We start from the raw sequence: 24,931 nt of genomic DNA, 5'->3' as shown, positions 1-24,931 counted from the left end.
CGCCACCAGGGAAGCTTGTAGCTATTATAATCTACATTTTAATGGTGAGGAAACTGAGACTTAAGGTTGATGGGTGGATGGATGTGCCTGAAGCCACAGGGTTATACTGTGTAGAGGTTTTATGAATCAAGCCCACTGCCCTGGGTAGTAGAACACAGCCATCTTAGCCTGGAAAGAAATTCTCCTGTCTTTGTGTTTTATATTTCATTATTAACTTTCTTTTCATTGATAATGACTCTTTGGCCCCGTTTTAGAATTGCAGTTAATATTTTGAGGCTTATAATCTGTAAATTTACAGCCTCTGGTAATAGGGAAAAGAGATTTTCACCTACCTGTCATCAAAACTCAGTAGATCCTGTAAAACTGAGGCCAAAGGAAGAGACACTGGAATCTGGAGACCAAGTGTGATGCCATAGGATGATGTTAGACTAGGCTTAATCTAGATGTGGGGTCTAGGCTTAGCCTTGGATGGTGTGGGCATGGAGACTGGGCAAGCCTGCGTTATATCTGGATATTATGGAGTGACAGGAAATGGTGGTCCAAGTGTGTGGTTGCTTTAAAAATAGTGACTGGTGGGTGTTGGTATTCAGGTCAAACATTAGATAATATGCTAATATCCACTTTTCATAGACTTGTAGTCCAGTGGGCAAAGAGAGTTTCAGGTATAGGACTATCTGGCAGATCACTAGACATGCTGCCCAGTATGAATATGTGAACGTATCTTCATATCCTAAGGTGATATGGGCCATTCTTTGAACATTTCTTTAATTGTACATTCTCTAAATCATGGGATTCCTGAAGACAGTTTCTATACCATCTTCATCCTAATATTTGTACTCATATTGCTTAGCTCCATCCTTGGCACATGAATATCTTTAATTACTTGTCAGAATATTGTATTTGTTTATTTTTTGGAGCTTTTCTATTAATTCTTCCAATTGTGAATGCTATATCAATAAATTTCACTGCATTTTTTTCATTATTTGCTTTTAAGAATCTTTTCTGACTTATACTCACAGTGCTAATTTAATTTCTTATCAACTTATGTTTAGCATTAGAGGGCTTCTTGGAATTATTTAGAGCAGTTTAGGAGACATTAGTATATTAAAAAAGATGTACAGTTTTGGAATTATGTTCCCATTATATCACTTATAGTGGTTGATTTCAGGCAACTGATAACCTGCAGTTTTTCATCATCTGTGAAAATAAGGATAAAAAGAAGATGAAGTAAGATCAGACCTTTAGAAGTGCCAGACATTTTATAATACACCCAGGAAGTTTCTGTTTACGTTTCTTTATATCATGACATGATATGATTAGGTTCTATGTACAAGAACTTAATTTATGTTTAGATAATGTTTATTTTTTTTACAACATGGTTTTGAATTGTTATTCGTGTTCTTTGCACAACCTGTGAGATAACCAGAGGAAGTAATTTTATCACTAGTTTCAGATAAACTGAGAATAAGTCATTGCCCAGGATCATGCAACTAAGTTGCAGATCAACCCAGTCAGTCTCCTTAATTCAGGCCCTTTGCACCAGGCCATGGTCTGTTTTTCCCTGCTGTCTCTCATATACTTGCTATTCCTCTGATGATTTCAGTCACAACCAGTCACCATAAACAATATGTCATTTGAACCCAATGACCTGCTGTACTGATGCTGTGTATATGCCTAATTCTGATTAATTTTATTGCTGGGGCACTGCTTAGCAGGCACTCTGGGTCTTACCCATGAGGTTATCATGAAGTCATTTTGTATTTTCTGATGGATGATAGATTATCTAAGTTATAAAATGTAGATAATGGGTCTTTTTATTACCCATTTTAGGTAAATCTTACTCATCTTTGCTGTAGAAGTTTTCTCTTCATTTTGCAATTAGAGTGATTTTCATTTCTGATTGATGGACAAGTAATCATGTGAACTGCAACTTTCTGCTGAGGTTTCTACTGTTTTCTTATTAACCCATTATTGTGAGTGGACGTCTACACATTTCTATTGGGCCCTTCATGAATGTCACAACTAGTACCACCTATGACTTTATTCCTTTAATCTTACTATAGTAACTGCATTGATAAAGTTTTAAAAATATTTTTGTTGTTTTTTCTTTTTTAGTTTTAAACTAATTGCTATGTGATTCATAAAGTTAGGGAAACTAAATAGCGAATTTCTTTTGACCAAATCCTAAATTATTTGAGTTTTGCCAGTAATAAATCAGTTGATATATGTGTATACTATGTTTTCTTTGGTAGTCCTACAATACTCCATTAGTCTGTCTAGCCTAGCACTTAACTAATTATCCTAAAAATAGCATTTATCATGCTTCAAATTCCTTTACTCAAAAGAGGTAACTTTGTTTCTTCTTAGTATCTCCAGGGCAGAAGAAGACAATGACTGTGCAAAATACGTATAAACCAGGCAATTAATGTTTGTTGAACCTGATTTCCAGTTGAACTTTAATTTTGCATCCGTACAAAATGTTATTGACATGTCAAGGCAAAGACTTTTCATAGAGTAACCAGTTTTCTCAGCAGCTCTGATGAACAGGTAACATAGAAGTCCCACATGCTTTTTATATTCCAAATGCCAAAACTAAATGAGCTAATCATGATGCCATTCAAGGAGGTACTTCTGTAGTACAAAGTAAGGCATTATGGCAATGCTAAAAATGTATTCCCAAATACTCTATTTTAAAATGACTTATATCAAGAAGAAAACAAAAATGAACATTTTTGCCTTTTTAGAATTTTTTCCCTCTGATTCTGAACCTATTTTGATAAAAAGCCCTCAAAGTGTCACCTTGATTTTGACTATTTTATTTTTGCTGAGAAATGAACTTTTTCAACTATGTTAGATTACCAGAAATGAGAATATCAAACAGTAACCGGAGCCCCTTAGTAGGGAAGTATAATTATCATATTAGCATCATAAATCATTTGCTTCTCAGTACTATATTAGGTCATAAGAGCAACAGCTGCAGCTTTGTTCTACCTAGATGATGTTTCAATAAAGCCATTTTTGTTTTATTCACTTAAATTTACAGTTTCTCCTTTGCGTTGACATTAACTAGTGAATCTATTAGTTTCCATTACCAGCAGAATAACTAAAACTATAAATAGTTCTGTATTTTCTCTCTCAAATCCTGTCAAGCTGCATAGATGCCTTTAATTTGATAGAACATCTGGGTAATACATCTGCTTTCTTCTCTGTGTTTAGGCAAAATTTGTACTTTCTTAAGCTTATCCTTTCGTTTAAAAGAAAAAATCACTGATAGCAGCTCTGTCCCATCTGTTGACCCCAGGAACATAATGGATAAACTGAGCATCTATTTATAAAGGAATACAGATAAGATGCAAAATCAAGTCATTCCATCAGATTGATGGTAATCATTTAAAAAATACCTGCAGTATTATGTTTCATTGATTTGCTAGTTCTGCCAGAAAAAAAAGAAAAAAAATCATAAGTACCACAGATATAATTTATTTGATACTATCTATCTTTCTTCTGTGAAAAGGTTAGGTCTTTTCTTTTTGCTCTAAACCAAACTACAAAACACCAGTTGATAACCGATCCTCATAGCCGCTAGTCTAAACATGTATTTTGACAACTTTTAAAGGTGATCTGCAAGCATGTAATTATGTTGGACAACTCTTGTTCTGATGTTGAAATAACCAGGTTTATTCCAGTTCCCTGAGTGTAACAGACTGTGTGCTACTTGCTGTCACCCACCAGAGTTCTCAGGAGCAGGCACCTTATTTTGGCTCAGGTCTCAGCTCTGCAAGCCTTGTTTGGCTCCCCTCATCTATTTCTTGTTTCTGCTTTGGTTCACTGTAATGAACTCCGTTTTTCAGAAGCATTAGAATCATTTGTTTGTGTCCTTTTCTACTGGCATTTTCTTGCAATCCATAGGATTACAATTCATAGGATTATAGTGGGCAAGATTCTGAGTGAACCTAAAATCTAATCCCGATATTGGGGTAGTGAAGTGCCAAAGCTAAGTAACTTAATTGTTGACTGATAGTTTGGTTTTGTTAAACACTTAGAGATCTCTTAGTGACCCTCACCTATACATACTCAGCTGCCCTTTGGGCCATTGAAGGGAATTTTTCTGGTTCTGTAGGAACCTAACCATTTTGTTCATAAAATCCTCTAATGGATTTTTTAAAATCAATATGCAATTAAAAGTCACTACATTTCATAACATTAAAAGTAATTTAACATAACTTAATGCTTATTACATGCTCAGTCTCCCTAGTTTTGATAAACAAAAACCTTTATAGCTAGTTTCTTGAAGTTAGGATCCAGTTGAGTACCACATGTAGCTAGTGGTTGTTGTGACATTGTGATTTGTAATAAGTATATATTTACTCTTCCTTGGTTCTTGGCACAGAGCTCCTTTTTTTTTTTTTTTTTTTTTAATTTTTTGGTCATGCTATGCAGCATGTGGGATCTTATTTCCCTAATCAGGGATTGAATCCTCATCCCCTGCATTAGAAGCACAGTGTCTTAACCACTGGACCACCAGGGAAGTCCAAAGGGCAACTTATTTATTTATTTACACTTATTTATTTTTGACCACACCTTGTGGCTTGTGGGATTTTAGTTCCCTGACCAGGGATGGAAGCAGTGAGAGCCTGGAACCCAAACCACTAGACTCTGGGGAATTCCCATGGAGCTCCTTTTTAAAAAACACTTGGAATTTCCTAAGTGATGAGAGGGATAAAGATGCCCTTTATTACATTTAATGAGGTGCTCTGATAGCCCCTAGGTAACCAAAGGAGTGGGGAGCTGGACACCTGGGCAACCCACTAAACCCACTAAGTGATTTGAGGATAGAAATTTTCAGTTCCACCTCCCTGGCCCCTGGGTAGGGGAGAGGACAAGTTTAATCAGTTGCCAACAGCCACTGATCATCAGTCAATCATGCCTCTGTAATGAAGCCTCCATTGGGCTTGCCTTGTGGCTCAGATGGTAAAGAATCTGCCTGCAATGTAGGGGAAGGTTCGATCCCTGAGTTGGGAAGATCCCCTCGAGAAGGGAAAGGCTACCCACTCCAGTATTCTGGCCTGGAGAATTCCATGGACTGTATAGTCTGTGGGTTCACAGAGTCGAAAACAACTGAGTGACTTTCATGTATACATGTATAAAACCCCAAAAGGACCAGATTTGGAGATCTTCAGATTGGGGAACACGTGGAGATGTGGGGAGAGCGGTGTACCTGGGAAGGTGTGGTAGCTCTGCCCCCGTCCCCACACACCGTTCCCCTGGACCGCTTCATCTGGCTGTGCATCTCTATCCTTTATCACATCCTTTGTAAGACACTGGGAAGTGTGAGGAAATGGGTCTCTGAATTTTGTGAGCCACTCTTAACAAATTAATTGAACCTGAGCAGAGGGTGGTGGGAACCTCTGATTTGTATAGCTGCTTAGTCAGAAGCACAGGTGGCAACGGGGACTTCAATTGGCATCTGAAATGGGGGCGGTCTTGAGGCCGTATGTACCCTGTGCAATCTGATGCTACGTTCAGGTAGATCATGTCAGAACTGAATTGATTGTTTGGTGGCATGGGAAAAAACACACACTGGAGTTCTGTTCCTTAGGGCTCTTTATTTTTATTTATTTATTTTTAATTGAAGGATAATTGCTTCACAGTATTGTATTGGTTTTTGCCATATATCAACGTGAATCAGCCATAGGTATACGTATGTCCCTGTCTCACCTCCCAGCTCATCCTACCCCTCTAGGTTGTCACAGAACACTGTTTGAAGCTCCTTAGGGTTCTTCAAATCTCTAATACTCTACATATTTCATGTCATTGATTTGTTGAAGAGGCTGGATCTGTTGATACATGAGATTATTTTAAATGCTTAATAATATTTAAGATTATTTATGTTAGTTTATTTAACTAAGAACATTTTCCTACATGGCCAAAATTGCAATATCACACTTATTGATATTAATATAATCCAACATTTAATCAATATTCAAATTTTCCAGATTTTGTTTGGAAGTCTTTCATATTTGGATTGTTTAAAGCAGGATCCAGCCCAGAACCACACACTTCAGATGATTGTTTGTTCTCTTAATGTGTTTTAATCTGGAACAGTCGCTTTTATTCACATCGGGAACTTGTTTACAAGAGGAGACTAGTGTCTTGCAGAATGCCCACTCTCTGAATTTGGCTTCTTTATCTTTCTAACACTGTGCTGTCCAGTGTAGTAACCACTGGTCCCATGAAGTTACTGAGATTTTGAAATGTGGCTAGTTCACACTGAGATGTTGTGAGTATAAGACTAATACCTACAAATGTAAAATATTTAATAATTTTCATATTGAATATACACATTGAAATGATAATCTAGGTATATCAAGTTAAATCTTATTGCTAAAAATAATTTTACCTATTTATTTTTCTTAATGTAGCTACTAGAACATTTTGTTTGGCTCCCAGTATATTTCTATTAGATAGTGCTTTTCAGCCGATTTTGAAATTACTACCCTAAAATGATTTCACATCAGTTTCCTGAGACATAGTAGAGGAAAAAAGGACATCAATAGGCTAAAGTGTTCCTGAACTGGAATTGTATAACATTTAGTTGCTGTGTCCTTACATGTAGAGGCTAAATGATTTTCCATGGTAGATCTAGCCCAGAGCATTTTAAGACCTAATATCCTATAAACATGGCATTGTCCAATAGATGAAACAGCTGCTGAAGATTTTGAGCGTCCTGGTACCTGAAAGCATTAAATAATGTCAATTTGTGAGTGTGCCACAGGCACAGTGGTTAATCTGATGCTGCTGACTTAAAAGCAAAAAAAAAAAAAAAAAAGATGTGTGGGAGTCAATGAAAGTTCATGCTCATTTCTTTTTCTGTTTCTTTCTTTTCAGCCTTGGAAAACCTTGAACAGACAACTGCCTCTGGTTCTGGATCATTGAAAAGTCAGCAGGACTTCCGAACCCCGGAATTTGTGAGTACTACTCTATCTTAAATTTGCATCAGTTACCTAGAGAAAGAGGGTTTGTTTGTTTTAAACTGAGTTCTTGCTTTCAGGGGCTCTAGGTCTGGCACAGGTCTGGCTGGTACGAATGTGTATGCAAAGCCCTGGTCCTCTGGGGAGCAGGTTCCTGAAGTAGTGTCTTTGCATCATGCACTGTAAGCTCGCTCTTCACGCTGCTTATAATCACGAATGAGAACGCTGCAGTAAAATAGCGTCATGTTTCTAAAACTCCCCCTTTATTCACTGACACCCTTACTACAGTTTCTGCTGTCAGTAACCCTGGAAACCAATCTCCACTGAGCACATCCAGGACATTGACCAGTCCATTTCATGTTTCATTCTGGAGGTTTCAGTCACACAACCTATATGGATACGTCTTGTAGGGCTAGGAGTATTCTATTGGTTGTTTCTGTTAAGAAGGGGACTAAATGCTCTCACTAAATTGGACTCATTAAAAATTAGCCATGGTTCCTACCCTCAAGGAATTAAAAATCTTATTAGACGCTACTGTGATTGTATTAATGCCTTGTTTAAAGAAAATTAAGCACATAGGACGCCTGGTGCAGAATGCCCTTGCGACTGGATTTTATATTGGGCTCTTTGAAGAGGGGGATGGGAAGAAGTGTTTCTCTGACTCATGTACCATGTTATTGCACCAGATGTGTGAGGAGAGCATGCCAGGATGCACTTAGATTTACTTTTTGCCTACTGCTGCAAATGGCTTGTCCACCACATCAGCAATGGAAAAATCTGTTTTTCAAATTTATTTTCAAAATACGATATATAATCACCTCTCCAGTAATTGGCAGAGCACAGTTATTATGGATAGTGACAAAAAAACCCCAAAAAACCCCACCCCACCTCATTATGTGGTTTCCTTCTTCTCATTGATTCTTTAAGGATCACCCCTGCCGTTCAGCCAAGAGTAAGGAAACTAGTCAGGGCTCTGGACTGAAAAGGGATCGCACATGAGACTCTTTTCATGGTGCCATTTTATTTCAAAGTGTGAGACTCCTGTGGTGTACTAGCAGATTGCCTACTGTGAAAATCACTTGGATATAATAGAAAGACATCGTATTCAATGACTTCCCTATTATATTCAGCGAGATTTTCAGCGAAGCAAAATTGTGACTGCTCACCAATATTCCCGCGTCTTAAAGTAGCAGAGCAGTTTTTGGTTTTTCCCATTTCTGCTATCATGGCCCCAAAGGACAACTGACACAGGTATTTTTTTTTTTCATGTTTGAGTATGATACTGGCGCAGACTCATGGAGCTGGCCCTTTTCTGTTCTGTTGTTTTCTTAACTGCTTTTTACTGATCATCTTTAAGCAACATATGAGCAGCTCTGAAAAGAGCTGGGTGCAGTAAGATGTCAGTATGCTTGGTAAACACACACATTGTCCACACCAATTCCCCGTGTGAAAGTAAAACAGATTTCAGTATATGTAATAATGACATTTGAAACTGGCATGCCTCAGCAGTGTCTTTGCTACAGTCTCTACTGGGAATTACACTGATGATCTTCTTCCATCTTCAGTGCTAACCCACCAGTTTTCCCTTATCAAAGTGGGAAGACTGGTGAGACTAGGATAGAATGACCAGGGGTGGAACCCGAGGATCATAGGCTATGCTTCCTTTTGGGGACCCTTGTTTTAAAAATGAGTCTTAGAAAAAAAAAAAAGAGTCTTAGGATACCCACGCTGAAAGGAGATTTTCAGGTTAAGCCTCCATATTTTTGTTGTCACCGTCATGCCTCAAGAATATCTAGAGTCATTTCTGAGGACCACGTGATGGAGCTGAAGTTGTTAATCACACTTGCCTTGCTTGAGTGGCTGATATCAGATCTCTATGTCCTGGCTAGTACCTTTCTCTAATTGTGTGTTCATATTGTGTTCAGGGAGGAATCTGATTTTCTTACACTATATAGACTTTCACACTTGCTTCTGCTTTATTGACTATGCCAAAGCCTTTGACTGTGTAGATCACAGCAAACTGTGGAAAATTCTTCAAGAGATGGGAATACCAGACCACCTGACCTGCCTCTTGAGAAATCTGTATACAGGTCAGGAAGCAAGTTAGAACTGAACATGGAACAACAGACTGGTTCCAAATCAGGAAAGGAGTTCATCAAGGCTGTATATTGTCATTCTGCTTATTCAATTTATGTGCAGAGTACATCATGAGAAATGCTGGGCTGGAGGAAGCACAAGCTGGAATCAAGATTGCTGGGAGAAATATCAATAACCTCAGATACGCCAATGACACCACCCTTATGGCAGAAAGTGAAGAAGAACTAAAGAGCCTCTTGATGAAAGTGAAAGAGGAGAGGGAAAAAATGGGCTTAAAACTCAACATTCAGAAAACTAAGATCATGGCATCCGGTCCCATCACTTCATGGCAAATAGATGGGGGAACAGTGACAGACTTTATTTTCTTGGGCTTCAAAATCACTGCAGATGGTGACTGCAGCCATGAGATTAATAAGATGCTTGCTCCTTGGAAGAAAAGTTATGACCAGCCTAAATAGCATATTAAAAAGCAGAGACATTACTTTGCCAACAAAGGTCCTTCTAGTCAAAGCTATGGTTTTTCCAGTAGCCATGTATGGATGTGAGAATTGAACTATAAAGAAAGCTGAGCATCAAAGAATTGATGCTTTTGAACTGTGGTGTTGGAGAAGACTCTTGAGTGTTCCTTGGACTGCAAGGAGATCCAACCAGTCTATCCTAAAGGAAATCAATCCTGAATATTCATTGGAAGGACTGATGTTGAAGCTGAAACTCCAATGCTTTGGCCACCTGATGCAAAGAACTGTCTCATTTGAAAAGACCCTGATGCTGGGAAAGATTGAAGGCAGGAGGAGAAGTGGACGACAGAGGATGAGATGGTTGGATGGCATCATTGACTCGATGGACATAGGTTTGAATAAGCTCTGGGAGTTGGTGATGGACAGGGAGGCCTGGCATGCTGCAGTGCATGGGGTCAGAAAGAGTCCACCACGACTGAGTGACTGAACTGAACTGAACTGATAGACTTTCCCATGTCTGATGCTCGTTGCCTGCTGCATCCTTGTGTAGCATGTGTATAGCTGTTTGTGTTTTCTCCTCAGCATCAGTCTAGCCCATGTTCTCCCAGTTCCATGGTAAACATCTATTCCCCAAACTGTGGTCTCCATAGTAAACAAATAGGAGGTGTAGAAGCCACCTTGAGAATAGGGTTCTCAGGGGAATCCAGTGTGATATTTAAGGGAAGCCTCTGTTGTAGACAGAAAGTTACAGCATCAGTAAGAATGGGTGGCTCCCGTTGGGTAGGGAGGCGGATTGGGCACATGCCAGGACAAAGTCAGGTAAGTTGACCCAAACCAAAATCTTAAATTAGGACAGGGACAACAGTGCAAACCTGGGAGCAAAACGAGCCCGAAGACAAAGCAAAGCTGAAAGCAGAAAAGACAGAGTAGAATAAAAGGAACTGAAGAATCCGTATTCTGTTCTTCTCTGGGTGGTATTTTGGAAGGTCCAGCTGCAGTTTGCTGAGTTGAGCTGAAATAAAGCAAGTCTTAGACCATGTTTACTCAGGCCTTATCCTCAAATAGTTCAGATTTTAGAAGGCTCCAGAGCCCAGTGTTTTTATACAGTAGAGTGTATTTATATCATTTGACCAAGAGGGAGCACAGAGTTCTTAGCGCTATTACTTGGTTTCCTTCAGCTGTTGTCTTTCTTTCATTTGAAACAAGGCCTGAGAACAGTGCTCCTTGGGGCATGATAAGTAGATTAAAGGTTTCCTTCCCAGCCCAGGTGTCTGTAATGTGACTAGTCCAACAAAGTACCATTGTATCGTCTATGTAAATCGTGGGTAGGAAGTGCTCTCGTGAACCCCTTCTGTGCATGCAGACGACGGCCACCTTGTCGGGCTGTGATCTCATGATCACGTGTTGTCTCGTGATCTCGTGGTGCTCGTCCCTACCTCCCACTCCACTCTGCAGGGTGACGTGGGTGAGGTTAGCCCATCCATGCTGACAAGTTAAGGGGTAAGTGGAGATGTGGACACTGGTGCATGAGTTGTTGCCACCCCAAACTTGTGAGGACCTGGGAACATGTTGAAACTGGACATTGAGCTGCTCTGAGGGGAGATGCATGTGTGGGTGAGGGTCAAAGAGAAAGAAACTGGCTAAGGACTAACCTTTCAGAGAGTCCCTTGGTGCTCTCACTGTGGTGGAAAACCACCGCAGTTGTGGTTTGGTTTTTTGTTCAAGCACAATGAAAATCTGCATTATGACTGCTTTGTTAACTTAATATTTTATCCCAAAGATTTTCCCATTCTGTTCTTTCCCCAGTTTTCATGGCGGTATAATCGACATGTAGCACAGTGTACATTTGAGCTGTACAGCTCCATGCTGGTTTTCTGTCTCTGACATTGATGTCTTCGCTGACATTTTCTGTTCCCTGTGTCAAAAAACTATAATTCATCACATTAGAATTTTCAAAGCAGATTCAAGAGGACTCTCATTGAGCAAACGGTGGCATGGTTGGATGCTCTGTGACCATGTGATTGGTGACTATCATTTTGGGACCTGGACTCTGAAAGTAGATGGGGTGCAAGATAACAGGTATCAGTCTCTGAGGAAGGGGATCAACCAAAGTGAGGCCGGGAACTGAGTACCAGAGGCCCAGATAAACGTGTAGAGTTCAAACTGAGAAGTGGAGACTACAGCACTAGGCAGTCTGGTTAGAACCAAGGATGGGGAATTATTCACATGGTGATGGAGCAGATAAAGGTGGCCCTGCAGAATGGCAGCACAGATATGGGGTATCCCAGGCTCCGACTAGTGTTCCCAATCCCAGATGTAGTTAAGAGCAAAGGCAATATGATGTGTGAGTGCAGGGATGCAGCAGGCATGACTGCCCAGCAGACCCCAGGTTGATTCCAAACCCCAAGTAGTAGGAAAAAACCTGGGGATTGTGGGATCATAGGCGGAAAGTTTGGGTAGTGGTCAAGGCTCTTTGTAGAAACCCTGCCTCTGTTGGCACTAACCCAGGAACTCACATGGGCCTGACTGCTTGAGTATACATGGGGTGAAGGATAGGGTATGGGGAGGAATTCTTATCTAGCGATCATGGATCTACCTAGCAGCAAGCTGGATAGAAACCAGGCTGCGGTCAACATGGAAGGACATGGAATGAAATAACAGGACTAAAAAATTACATTTTAAGATTTAAGTCTTGAGAATAAGAGCCTCTTTTTGGAGTTTTTCAAATTTTTCAAGTTTCAAATAGTTCAAATTTTTCTAGAACTTGAGATTTATGTCTGACCCTCTGGACTTTTTAGAGACAGGGCTTCCCTGATAGCTCAACTGGTAAAGAATCTGCCTGCAGTGCGGGAGACCTGGGTTCGATCCTTGGTTTGGGAAGATCCCCTGAAGAAGGGAAAGGTCACCCACTCCAGTGTTCCGGCCTGGAAAATTCCATGGGTTATATAGTCCATGGAGTTGCAGAAAGTCAGACACAACTGAACGACTTTCACTTTCAGGCTTCTTATCATCCCTTGTCTCATGTCAATTGATGATGTTTTCCTTTGTTTAGCTTCTATCAGATTTGGTATAAGTAACATGAAAAAGTTTAGACTGGTAAAAGAGTATAGGATTATAACAGGATAAATCAGGGAAGATGATGAGAAACCACAGAAATTGGAAAAGACAAAGAGACTCAGAAAGATGAGAGTTTAAAGTGGAGCAAATATGTTCCCTTAGTTCAGCACTCACGATTATGCAGAGAGAAGGATGTGGGAAGAGCACTTACGCCATTTGGAATTCTGTTTAACTGCATTCTCTTTTTGAGAGAAGGTACTACCACTTAGGCTCCCCTGGAGGCTCAGTGGTTAAAGAATCCACCTGCAATGCAGGAGAAACAGGTTTGATCCCTGGGTCGGGAAGATTCCCTTGAGAAGGAAATGGCAACCCACTCTAGCATTCTTGCCTGGAGAATTCCATGGACAGAGGAGCCTGATGGGCTACAGTCCATGGAGTTGCAAAGATTCAACCATGACTGAGCGTGTATGCACTACTTAATAGAAAATACAATTGATTTCCTGAAATTCAAATTTGATTGCTTTTAACTAGATGAAGATAGATGTGACCCTGAAGAAAGAGTTAAGATATTAATTCATTAAACAAATATTTATTTGATATCTACTATTTTAAGGACCATGGTGGACAAACAGAAAACATCCTGCATGTGTGGAGCCTGTGTTTTGGTAGTGCATGTATAAAACACAAAATAAATAAAATACATAGCATGTCCCATGATACTAAGTCATCCAGAGAAGGAAGGAGTATTTGTGTGTGTTGTGGGGGGAGTTGGTTATGGTTTTCAGCAAGGTGTACAAGCATATCTCACTGAGAAGGTGTTGAGTGGAAAGGCCTGAAGCAGGGGTGTTGGAGCAGACTCTTTGGAAACCTAGATGAAGAGCATTCCAGACAGAGAGAAGAACATGAACGCAGGAGTTTGTGGAATGTTTGAGGAAATGGAAGGAGGTCAATGTGACTGGAGTAGAGTGAAGGGTGGTGAGAAGAGTAGCTAGTGGGGACTTTACAGGTGATTGTAAACACTGTGGTTTTACTCTGAGTTGGCAACTTATTTGAGGATGTTCTCTGAAAAAGAAAAAAAAATGCACAACCTGACTGTTGAGAGTTATGTTTTATTCAGTGGACTTTCTTAAAACTTCAAGCCCAGGAGACAGCAACACAAATAACTCTCACATACTGCTCCAAAGAGGCAAGGGGGCAAGCAAAGATATACAGAAGTTTTTTGCAACAAAAGACCAAGTGGTCAGTCTTAATGAGAAAATACCAGACATCTCAAATTAATGAATTTAGTGCTTTTCTATGTAAGAGAAGGTAAGAGTTTGGGCTCACTGAATTTACCCCTTTGATATGCACCTTAGCCCTCTGGGGCCAGCATCCTCTGTTTTCTCATCTTGCATCTCCTCAGGTACACCGCCAGGGGTATCTGCAGCAGCTGACTGTCCGATGGGCTTGGCAGTGGGCAGTTTGGCTCCGTCCCAAGTTCCCTCAGGGCTGACTGTCCAGGAGGCTGCTGTGTGATAAAACATCCTGTGTTTACTGATATGGCAGACAGCATTTGAGTTCTCAGGGGTAACCCTTGGGAGGGCTTCCCTGGTGAATCAGACAGGAGTGAGGAGGAAGAATTTCTGGAATGATGACCTTGAGAGGGCAAGAAGGGGAGGTGGGGTGGGGGTCCCCCCATAGCTGTAGAGACGGCTCATTCTTAGGGACAGGAGGGAGGCCAGCCTGTTGGGGCCCAGGTGGAACAGTTCAGTACATTTACTAGTAGGAGCTTGTTGAAGTTTTTACTTGATTGCTTCCCATTTACCAGTGAAATGGGAAACAAAGCCTAGCTAGGGTTGAGGAAGAAAAGAGATGAAGAGGCTGAAGAGAGAGAAGTTATGAGATAGTCATCTGAGAGTGAATGCACTAGGTAATGGAACATGATTGCCTAGCAGCCCTAAGAGCCCACTTGAGGTCAGTTGTCTTTCCTATTCAAGTCCAGCTTGGGGGGAGCAGGTGCGGAGTAGGTAGAATTTGATTTAACTCATTTGGGGGTCAGCTCAGCAAAGCAAGACAAGGATGAGAGAGTTGCGGGGTCTTTGTAACAGTAGAGGACCACAGACATGAGGAAGAAGAGACAGTAGGATCAATAGATTTAGTCTGTAGTGGGGTTTGGTAATTTTTGGAATTTGTGGTATTGAAGAGCATGAACTGGAAAGATAGGAGGCTGGAGTTGGAGAGTCAGATGTATATAATTGAAGGAGAAGTTGCAGGAAGTGGTACAGACCAGGTCTGGGCTGTGAGCTCAGGACTACAAGGCTGAGGAAGGGTGAAGCTACAGGGAAAGGGTGTGGGAAGGATTACATTTGTGGATAGAGGAATCCCCAAGAATTATGTCAGGAGTAGTGTGTTGGAGAAGTAACAGTGAGCCAGGGCTTAAGTCTCCAAGGAATAAGGGGCAGTGACTCGAAAATCAGTAGATGGCTGCAAAAGGAGAGCACTGGAGAGGCTGAGGAAAATCTGGAGAGTGGCCAGAGGGAAGCAAAGAAACAGATGAAGTGGTGAGTAGTTTTAGGTGTCGCGTAGGGGTCGTCATCTCAGGATTTCTCAACCTCAGTACCACTGACATTTTGGTCTGGATTTCTCTTTGTTGTGGAGGCTGTCCTGTGCATTACAGAATGTTTAGCAGCATCCCTGGCCTCTACCCACAAGATGCACAGGACCCTCTCCCCAGCCAAATAGCTCCAGAAATTGCCCAGTGTCCCCTGGAGACATAACTGTCCCCATTTGAGAGCCACTGAGTGAAATGAATACTGAAAAGGCATTGAGGTCACTGGTGTCCTCGGATAGAGCTGTTCCTTGGGAGCCTGGAGATGCTCCTATAATCCATGTTATGGTGGATTATGGAATGAGAAGGAGAAAAGGAGGTAGAAAATACTGAGCTCTCTTTCAAAGAAGGGGTTTGACTGAAGGGCTCAGAGAACTAGAGGAGAATATGAAGGGTAGAGATTTTTTTTTCTGTCAAACAGAGAAACTTGAACAAGCTTTAATGTTGATAGGAAGGATCCACATGAGAGGAACTGTTGACTCTAGAGGAAAGCGCGACTTTGAAAATGGCCATGGGATGGTTTGTGGATGTGGAGGAGTCAGCATTCGGGAGGAAGAGCAGCATCTCCTGAGGCACAGGTGCGGTGGGCTGATGCTGTTGGTTTACGGCTTTGACGGAGAGAAGCTGAGGGAGTTCCCGTCTGAAGGCTTCAGTTCTCAGCTGCCGAGAGTGAAGAGGACACCAAGTGTGAGGAGTCAGCATTTTGAAGTACTTATGGAGAACTGGGGACCAAGCTGACCCGGAGAAAGTGAGAAAAGGTGCTAGGCTTTCTGAAGGCCCATGTGGGGCCGAGGACTGCCGGGGTCCTTGCCCCAGCAGGATCCAGGGGAACCCTCAGGATGAACGGCGTCGGCGAATGAGAGAGACAGTGAGACAAAGCTCGGGGCTGAGTCTGAAGTTTATTTTTGCACGGCCTCTTTATACCCTTAACAGCATCTTTGGGGGAAGTGTATATTGCTTACACACAGGTCATCTCAAAACATCACAGCAACTTGACCTTCAACAGAAACAGGATGTCACCCACATACTTTTCGTTCACAAGAGTCTTTCTTATCATTTGGCCTTCAGGCCTGCTAACATTTTATGGCTTGCACCTGGTGTGACTTACGCAACTTCAGTAGCCAACCCTGTTTTTCTTATAATTAATCTATTTTCTTTCTAATAGGCATCATCTCTATGGGAACTAGATAGGATTACATTTTTACAGAACAGAAATGCGAAGGACTGCAAAAACGGCAGATATAGCACAAAACAGGCTCTTAGTCTAAAAGTTAACTACCTGCAAGAAGTCGCCAGCTAATCTCTATCTAAAGTATTTTCTATTAGGCACGTTTGTGGCTATTATATTTGTGGAGCTTTTCTCACCCCACGAAGGGGCCTATGCTTAATAGTTTCTTTTGTTAGCGTACTGTGCTTAGGATGTTTAGAACAATCATGAGCATTTTGTGCAATTAGAGCACACATTTATCAAACAAGCCAGAATGCCAGCAAAATGTTTGAATTGAAGCATTTCCTTCATCCCTGGCCCTTTCATAGGGTACCAGTGTCCAGGAGATTTATTAACTAGGGTTTTAAGTTGGTCTTTATTCAGTGAAAGAGGAGCAGGAGAGGTCTCGGCAGGCAACACAAGAATCAGCAGCAGGGCAAACAAGAACAACAGCAGAAAAGGGGGGAGGATACAGGGTGGGGTAGAGGCCGAGGCCAACCTGGAGGGTCCCTTATATCCTGGACAACCTTGCCTGTCAGGTTTTTTCCTCATGACCTCATCATGGATGGGGTCCCGGACGGCCTTGCCTGTCCGGTGTTTTCTTTATGACTTCGTCATGGCCTGGATCTCCCATAATGGCTCCCGGCAGAGGACCCTGAATTTATGATGATGCCAAGCTGCCCTGCGGTGGCGTCTCCCCAGCATCACTCAGACACTGAGAAAGCACACAGCCAGCTTTAGCCAGAGTCGGTGCTTTGTTCAGTGACCTTGATGGAAAGAATTCTGGTAAGAATGTTCCTGAAAGGATGACCTGGTTATGGAACCTTAAGAAAGAAGGAAGAAAAAGAGGATCAGCAGATTAGTAAGGAAAAGTCATGGGACCTCTGTGGTCACTGTGAAATGAGAAGATGTTGTTGTCTTCAGAAGGAGGGGCTCTTGAGTAGGTGACTTTGGAACAGAAAATGTTTCACGTGATGACAATGTCCAGGGTGGGAACATGGCAGTTAATACATGAAAGGGAGAAGGACGTTGGAGATGAGGAGTCCAGTTACTAAGAGGCTGGTGTGCACTGGTCTTATCTGTGAACGCAGATGTGCTTCTGGTCTGATGGGGGACCTGGAACAGAGAGGGACAATGTGAGCTGGGGCCAGATTTGCACTGAACTAGAAGCAGCAGCTGAGAAGTAGGGGATGCCAGGCTCTAGGAAAGCCTGGGGGTATACCTGGGGGTATATTCCACTTGCATGGACCTAAAAGGAACTGTTTTTTCCCCCAAGAACACTGGGAGAGTGATGATCTGGGAGTGGCACAGAGAACCAGGAAACTGTCAGTCTTTCTGTCCCTGAGGTGTGAATGCTGTGAGGGAAAAATCAGAGCCAGTACCCATGCGTCTGCAGAGTTTTGTTTCCATGTTTTTATTCAAAATGGTTGGTCAAGTTTTGCTTCAAAGTAGACTCAAGGATCCATTTTCATCTTTGTTTCCTGCACTCTGCCCCCAAATCCAGACTTCATTTTGTTTTTTTCTGGTCTAAATGACCCTGAGGGCAGCTGAATTGGTGCTGGGTCTTTTGAGAGAAAATAAGGTTTATTTTATGGTCAATCCAAGGTCTGCCTTGGAAATCCCGAGAAACCCAACTTAAGTCCCAAAGACTGCCTCAGACTCCAAGATCTTCAGGATTGAGAAGACTGGGAATAAAGCTTCCATTCAAGTATTTCTATTCTCTTGTGCCTTCTACAAATAAACAGAGTGGCTTTGCCTTGTAGCTTTATGGCACTAAATTCATTAAACTAAAGGAGAAAAAAAAAAGCACAACTGAAAAAGCGTTTCTCCAAAGAAGACATACAGATGGTCAAAAATCACATGAAAAGATGTTCAACAACACTAATTCTTAGAGAAATGCAAATCGAAACTACAGTGAAGTATCACCCCATGCAGGTCAGAATGGCCATCGTTGAAAAGTCTACAGACAATAAATGCTGAAGAGGGTGTGGAGAAAAAGGAACCTTCCTGCACTGTTGTTGGGAATGTAAATTGATACCGCCATTACGGAGAATGGTATGGAGGGTTCCTTAAAAAACTAAACATAGAGCTACCATATGATCCAGCAATCCTACTCCTGGGCATATATCCAGGAAAAAACCATAAGTTGAAAACATACATGTACCCCAGTGTTTGTTGTAACACTGTTTACAATAGCCAGGACATGGGAGCAACTTGAATGTTCATTGACAGAGGAATGAATAAAGGAGATATGGTACATATATACAGTGGAATATCAGCCATAAAAAAAGAATGAAATAATGCCATTTGCAACAATATGGATGGACCTAGAGGTTATCATTCTAAGTGAAGTAAGTCAGAGAAAGATAAATATTTTATATCACTTATGTGGAATCCAATAAAAATAATACAAATGGACTTATTTACAAAACATAAACAGACTCACATATATTGAAAACAAATTTATGGTTACTAAAGAAGGCAATGTCACCCCACTCCAGTACTCTTGCCTGGAAAATCCCATGGACCGAGGAGCCTTTTAGGCTGCAGTCCATGTCGGACACGACTGAGTGACTTCACTTTCATTTTTCACTTTCATGCATTGGAGAAGGAAATGGCAAGCCACTCCAGTATTCTTGCCTGGAGAATCCCAGGGATGGGGGAGCCTGGTGGGCTGCCGTCTATGGGATCGCACAGGGTCGGACACGACTGAAGCGACTTAGCAGCAACAGTAGCAGCAAAGGGGATATTGGGGTGGGCTGGGGCAGAGAGTGACAAATTAGGAGATTGGGATTAACATATATTCACTAATATATATAATACAGATAACTAATAAGGACTTACTGTGGGCTTCCCTGCTGGTGTTAGTGTTAAAGAATCCACTTGCCAGTGCAGGAAATGCAGGAGACATGGGTTCAATCCCTGGGTCAGGAAGATCCCTGGAGGAGGGCATGGCAATCCACTCCAGTATTCTTCCCTGGAGAATCCCATGGACAGAGGAGCCTCATGGGCTACAGTGCATAGGGTCTCAAAGAGTCAGACACACCTGAAGTGACTTAGCACACAGTACAAGAGCCTACTGTATAGCACAGGGAACTCTGCTCACAATTTTGTGATAACCTATGTGAAACTGAAAAGAAGGTATATATATATATATATATATGTGTGTGTACATACATGCTAAGTCACTTCAGTCGTGTTCGACTCTGTGACCCCACCGACAGTAGCCCTCCAGGCTCTTCTGATCTTGGTATTCTCCAGGGAAGAATACTAGAATGGGTTGCCATGCCCTCTTCCCAGGGATCTTCCTGACTCAGGGATTGAACCTGGGTCTCCTGTGTCTCCTGCATTGGCAGGCACATTCTTTACCACTAGCACCACTTGGGAAGACTATGCACACACACACACACACACACACACACACAACTGATTCACTTTGCCAGATATCTGAAACTAACAGAACATTGTATGTCAACTCTGCTCAAATAAAAAACGTTTTAAAAAGAGGGGGTATCACCCAAACAAAGGAGTGTTAATTTGGCATAAGTATGGTCAAAAAGGGAAATGAGATCAAAGGTAAATAGACTAGTAAGATTTCCTAAATTGGTCCATTTGCTGTGGTAGAAATTTACAGGGCATTTCGGTGTTGAAAGCTTTTTGTGCATTCAGGAGAAAAAAGTGATGGTGTTTTTCCTGAATCTGGAGGAAGAGGATTTACTCATCTGTTTTATGTGATTGATTCAGAAGCTACACTTGTGGATTTGCTAGGGTTGGGACATAGGAGCAAAAGGCAGTCCAAGACACAAAGATCTGAGAAATTTCTTTCCGAGTCACTTCTTTGGAATGCAGAGTGTATTTTCCCAGAGAAACAGTCATAAATGGTGAGTAGGCTTCTATACCCAGCCAGGCCAGACTTGCTAAACACAGCTGAACACAGATGCTAAGAAGTGTTCATTCTGTGCATTTTCACTGATCCTCTGTAGTACTCCAATCTTATTTTTTTTTCCATATTACTAAAGAAGAGCAAATAAAACTAAGGTGCAGAGTGAGTGAGTGAGCTGAGGCCTGTGAACAAACGCTTAGCATCATGAAAGAGAGAAGGACAGACTTTGAGTTATGTTAAACCCTGAAGAAGCAGTGAGGAGTCCCACACCTGAGGAAGACAATTTAATGGTACAAGATGACAGAAAAGAAAAGAGCTTATCAGCTTCTATATTACTACTTTTGTCTTTTCTGCTAATGAAGGTCATCTTTTGATTGAAATGGCTCAAGTTCTAGTATGGGGCTACGCTAGACTGTTTTAGAAAGGAATACAATTATTCCAAAGCAGTTTAAGCTTCCTGACTAGAAAAATTATGTGTCTATCAGGGCATTAAAAGAGCTTATAAATTTGTTCATGGAACCAGAGCTGATAGTCTTGAGGTCATGTGGGGACCAGGACAGGTGCCAGAAGAATAGAAAGAGGGACAAATGTGATAGTCTTCAAAAAGGGATGAGGTTGGGTGGAAGTTGGGCATGATGGACTATATTCTGATAAATGGAGACATTAAAGCTGGAGCATTTATCTCCAGGGATATTACAGCTGAGGTTATTATTATTATTATTTTTAAGCAGATAGGTTGTGACTGTTAAAAGAAAAGGTTGTCAGGAACCAACCTGAGTTCAGTAAAACAGTAAAAATAAGTCATTTCAAACTGACAGCGTGTTCCTTTTCTTTCTTTTTTTTTTTTTTCATGGCCATTGTCAGGCTTTTAGAATAGGAGAAAGCTGTAGACATTTTGTGTCTTGAGTTTAGCAAGGTGTGTGGGGAAATAATCATTTTTAAATACAGATTGAAGAAATGTGGGCCTAGTGAGAGTGTGCTTATCTGGGCAATTGATCTTGCCGAGACTGCAGAATAAGGATGGAAATCAATTTCTAGAGGAGACAAAAATCAATATGAATTAAAGTCAGCTCCAGCTCCTAATTCATAAGTATCAGTTGCCTAAGGAAAGATCACAAGAGCTGAGGCCAATAACTGATCACATGAAGAGGCTATAATTAAACTCAGTATGAATTGAGCATGTAATAATGATGTCAGAAATTTTATGTGAATCTGGGTTGTAGTCATACCTGTCTGTCCAAAACCAAGAAAGTACTAGACTTCTTCTGTTCAATATTGGGGAAGCCATCTTCCCATCTGGGTGCTCCATTTGAAGGGAACATGTATTGAGAGGAGAAAGTTGAGCATGGTGGTGGATCCTGACCCAGGCAAGAAGATGGCAGCAGGTACATATTTAGACAGTGGTAATAGGTGGATGATGGTGCAAAACATGGTATTAAAACCTAGGGCTAGAAGGTATATGTAGGCAGACAGGTTTCATTTCAGTAGAAAGACGGTCTCATAATTGAGCTACCTTAGGTCCTTGGAGTCGTTCACAAACGGACAGACAAGATAATGGTCTCGGCAGATGATGAATACTTAGCCACGCCAGTAGGGAAAGGAGGGAAGGGCAGGCATGTTTTATGTGTTGCAGGACTTGGTAGTTGATGTAAAGTGGGGAAGGAGGGAAAGAGGATGTTTCTGGGAATGTACCACTTAGTTACATTTGGCTCATGGATGCATCTGAGTTGCTTTTGTTTTACTTTTTATTTCCCTAATTCAACCTATTGTCATCAGCAGCCAAATTATGTAATGGATTAAAACCCTTTCCTCCACAGAACAGTGTTCATTCTACCTGGTTTTATTCCCTTGTTTTTAGAAGCCCTTGACTGTAAAATGCTTTGTGAATTCCTGTCCCACAGTGCATCCCATTTGAAATTCAGCAAGCTATCTGTTATCTGGGGAATGTCAAAATTAATTTGACAAAAACATGCATGAGGAAAGCAGGGAGCCCTGGGCATTCTGAACAAAGATGTGATAGCAGTATTTACCATGGAACTCATTTGATTATAAGTCATCTAGAAGCATAGCGCAGTAATGGCCAGAAAAGCCCACAAAAGCAAAAGAATTGAGTTAAAGCTGAAAGTCTGCCAGTAAATGACCTGACCGTGCCATGACCTAAAAAACAGCACTGATGTAAAAAAGTTGTAATAAAAATTTAAAGAGAAACACAGAACTTGGTGGAAATGTAAACACAATGTGAATTCACAGGATTCCTAGAAAATTGAAAAGGGGAGCTCAGTGAGATTTCAGCTGTAGCTGACCCTCCCGCATTTTGAACTGTTCATTAATTTGGAAGGCTTAAGGTCTTTGGAAAGAGGATTTAAAATTCTTTCATTCCTGAAGTCTTAATACTTAACTGTAGTTTTTCTTATTTCAACAATAATAATAAAAAGTGCATTTTTACTTTTAAGTCTCAAATATATTTCTTAAGTCTGTCTCTGGTTTGAAAAAGAAAAAAAACAACAACTATAAATAGGCTTTTACCCTGAAAACCCTAATGGCTCCTTCAAAAGGAAAACGTTACAGTTCCTTCTCCCAAGTCACTTTTTGAAATGTAGATTAATGTGATCTGACAGATTGTAATGGCTACCGAAGAGAATTTTCATTAATTATAAGGGACAAACCAATAATATGGATCTTTATAATGTTAATATGAATTAAAACATATCAATTCAAGGCCATACTTGAAGCTGGAGTAAAATTTGACTGTGAAGTCCAAATCCATTAGAATAAAAACACATGATTAAAGTTTTGACAGATCATTTAGGAATGCTAATGGTATCATCACCCTTTCATGCACTTTCATGAGCCTCAAGTGTTTTTAACAAGTAAACTAAATAAACTGTCCTGTGAAAGAGGAAGTAAGAAAGTTGAAGAGGGAGGTGAATAAGAGGAGGCACTTCTGTAACCTTGAAAAGTGTTTTTATTTTTTTGAATTTTTTTTTCTTTTTTGTAAAAGAACGTCCTAAAAGCACCCCTAGGAAACTAAGCGTGATGGAATTCCAGGGGATTGGAAGCCCTCCATCCCTTCACGGCTCTGCTCTCAGTCCCTTGGGGAAAAAGTTGCTTTTCCTTTTAGGAGCTCAGTCTCCTCATGTATAAGAAGCAGAAAAATCAGCAGTGGATTTCCTCACAAGAGTGTTGTTCAGTGACTGCACAGGAGTTGAAAAGCATTTTAGCTATCTGAAAAGTGTGCTCATAAAATAATAATACACTGAGAAGTCTTATCTAACATTTATGGATTCACTTAGGGTCGGCAAAGCACCTTGCAGGCGCTGGGCTAGCCAGCCTTGCAGTGGTTCCAGCCCGCATTGTTCAGCCCAGCCAAACCCTCCTCCTGTTCTTGCAGATTAAATCAGACTGTGTTGGTGTCAGGAATTGGTTTTGCTCTCCTTAGATTGAGCTCACAGGAGCATTTGTAGCTTTTGCTGCTAAGAAAGTAGTTACAGACACTTCGGTGCCTACCAAATTATCTCTGGGTTGAGAATTAATCATGCCCAGCAGTATTACAAATACCAACAGTACAATCTATTAATAAATACATATAGAGAGCATTTATTAACACTTGCTGATAGAGTTTTCAGTTGAACTAGAAATAAGAGCTAGAAATTATGCACTGTTTTGAATAACCACTATTAGCTTCTCTAAATATTGCAGTAAAATTTTTATTTATTCCATCACATAATAATTCATTAATCAGTGTGCTTCAAAGAATAACATTAAGCTGTATATCTCAGTGTTTGCCCTCAAGACCAAGAGTGGGTATACTGTTGCCTCTATCCCCTGCACACTGTCTTATTATCTGACAGATGTTAAATCATGTAACTGATGCTGGTTGGTTGGTTGGTTGAAAGAATGTAAGACAGTGTGCTGTGTTTGATGATTTTCAGTGGCACTTATAGCAAAGATGCCAGAGGAGTTCGGCTTGGACTGTAGTTCTTAACCTTGGCTGTGCGTCAGAATTACCAGAGAAACTCTTTTAAAACATGATTGCCCAAGCTCCACCTTCATGTACTAATCTTGCTCTTGCCTGTGTTTATATAAAGAACCTGAGTATGTTTATGTAAAGTTTACAAAGGTGACTCAAATGTGCAGCCAGGTCTAGAATCATTGTCTTTGATAAATCAGGTTTGTATTTTTGAAGAAGGTGGTATGTATTGTAACCTTGAAGAGTACATTTTATCAGGTTCTAAAATCTCTACCAGTCAAGGTTTTACCAGAAAGCAGAATTCGTAGAATATCTAGACACAAATGCATATGTGTAAACATATGTTTAATATGTATGTGTTTGGCTATATCTGTATGTGTGTATGGGCTTCCCAGGAAGTGCTAGCGGTAAAGAACCTGCCTGCCAATGCAGGAGGCATGAGAGACGCAGGTTCTATTCCTAGATTGGGAAGATCCCTGGAGAAAAGAATGGCAACACACTCCAGTATCCCTACCCAGAGAATCCCATAGATAGATAGAGGAGCCTGGTGGACTATAGTCCACAGGGTCGCAAAGAGTTGGACACAACTGAAGTGACTTAGCACACACACATACACATACATGTATATACACAAATGTACATGTATGTATCTATATTAATACACACATACAGAGAAATATTTATTAAAGAGACTTATCTCA

The 24,931-nt window shown here is 40.9% G+C and overlaps 1 protein-coding gene across 2 annotated transcripts in view; it reads left to right on the top strand.

The window, feature by feature from the left end:
- The window catches only part of ANO6 (anoctamin 6), a 238,979-nt gene that overhangs the window by 102,118 nt on the left and 111,930 nt on the right, over positions 1 to 24,931 (top strand). For both annotated transcript variants that reach the window (XM_043886376.1, XM_043886382.1), the window contains one exon: positions 6,889 to 6,968. In XM_043886376.1, the coding sequence (XP_043742311.1) occupies positions 6,889 to 6,968 (80 nt within the window). The remainder of the gene's footprint in view (positions 1 to 6,888; positions 6,969 to 24,931) is intronic.

Source organism: Cervus elaphus, chromosome 3, assembly GCF_910594005.1.
Source record: "Cervus elaphus chromosome 3, mCerEla1.1, whole genome shotgun sequence".
Lineage (NCBI taxonomy): Eukaryota > Metazoa > Chordata > Mammalia > Artiodactyla > Cervidae > Cervus > Cervus elaphus.
Note: the sequence above shows the minus strand (reverse complement) of the source record. Positions and strands in the feature narration are given on the sequence as shown.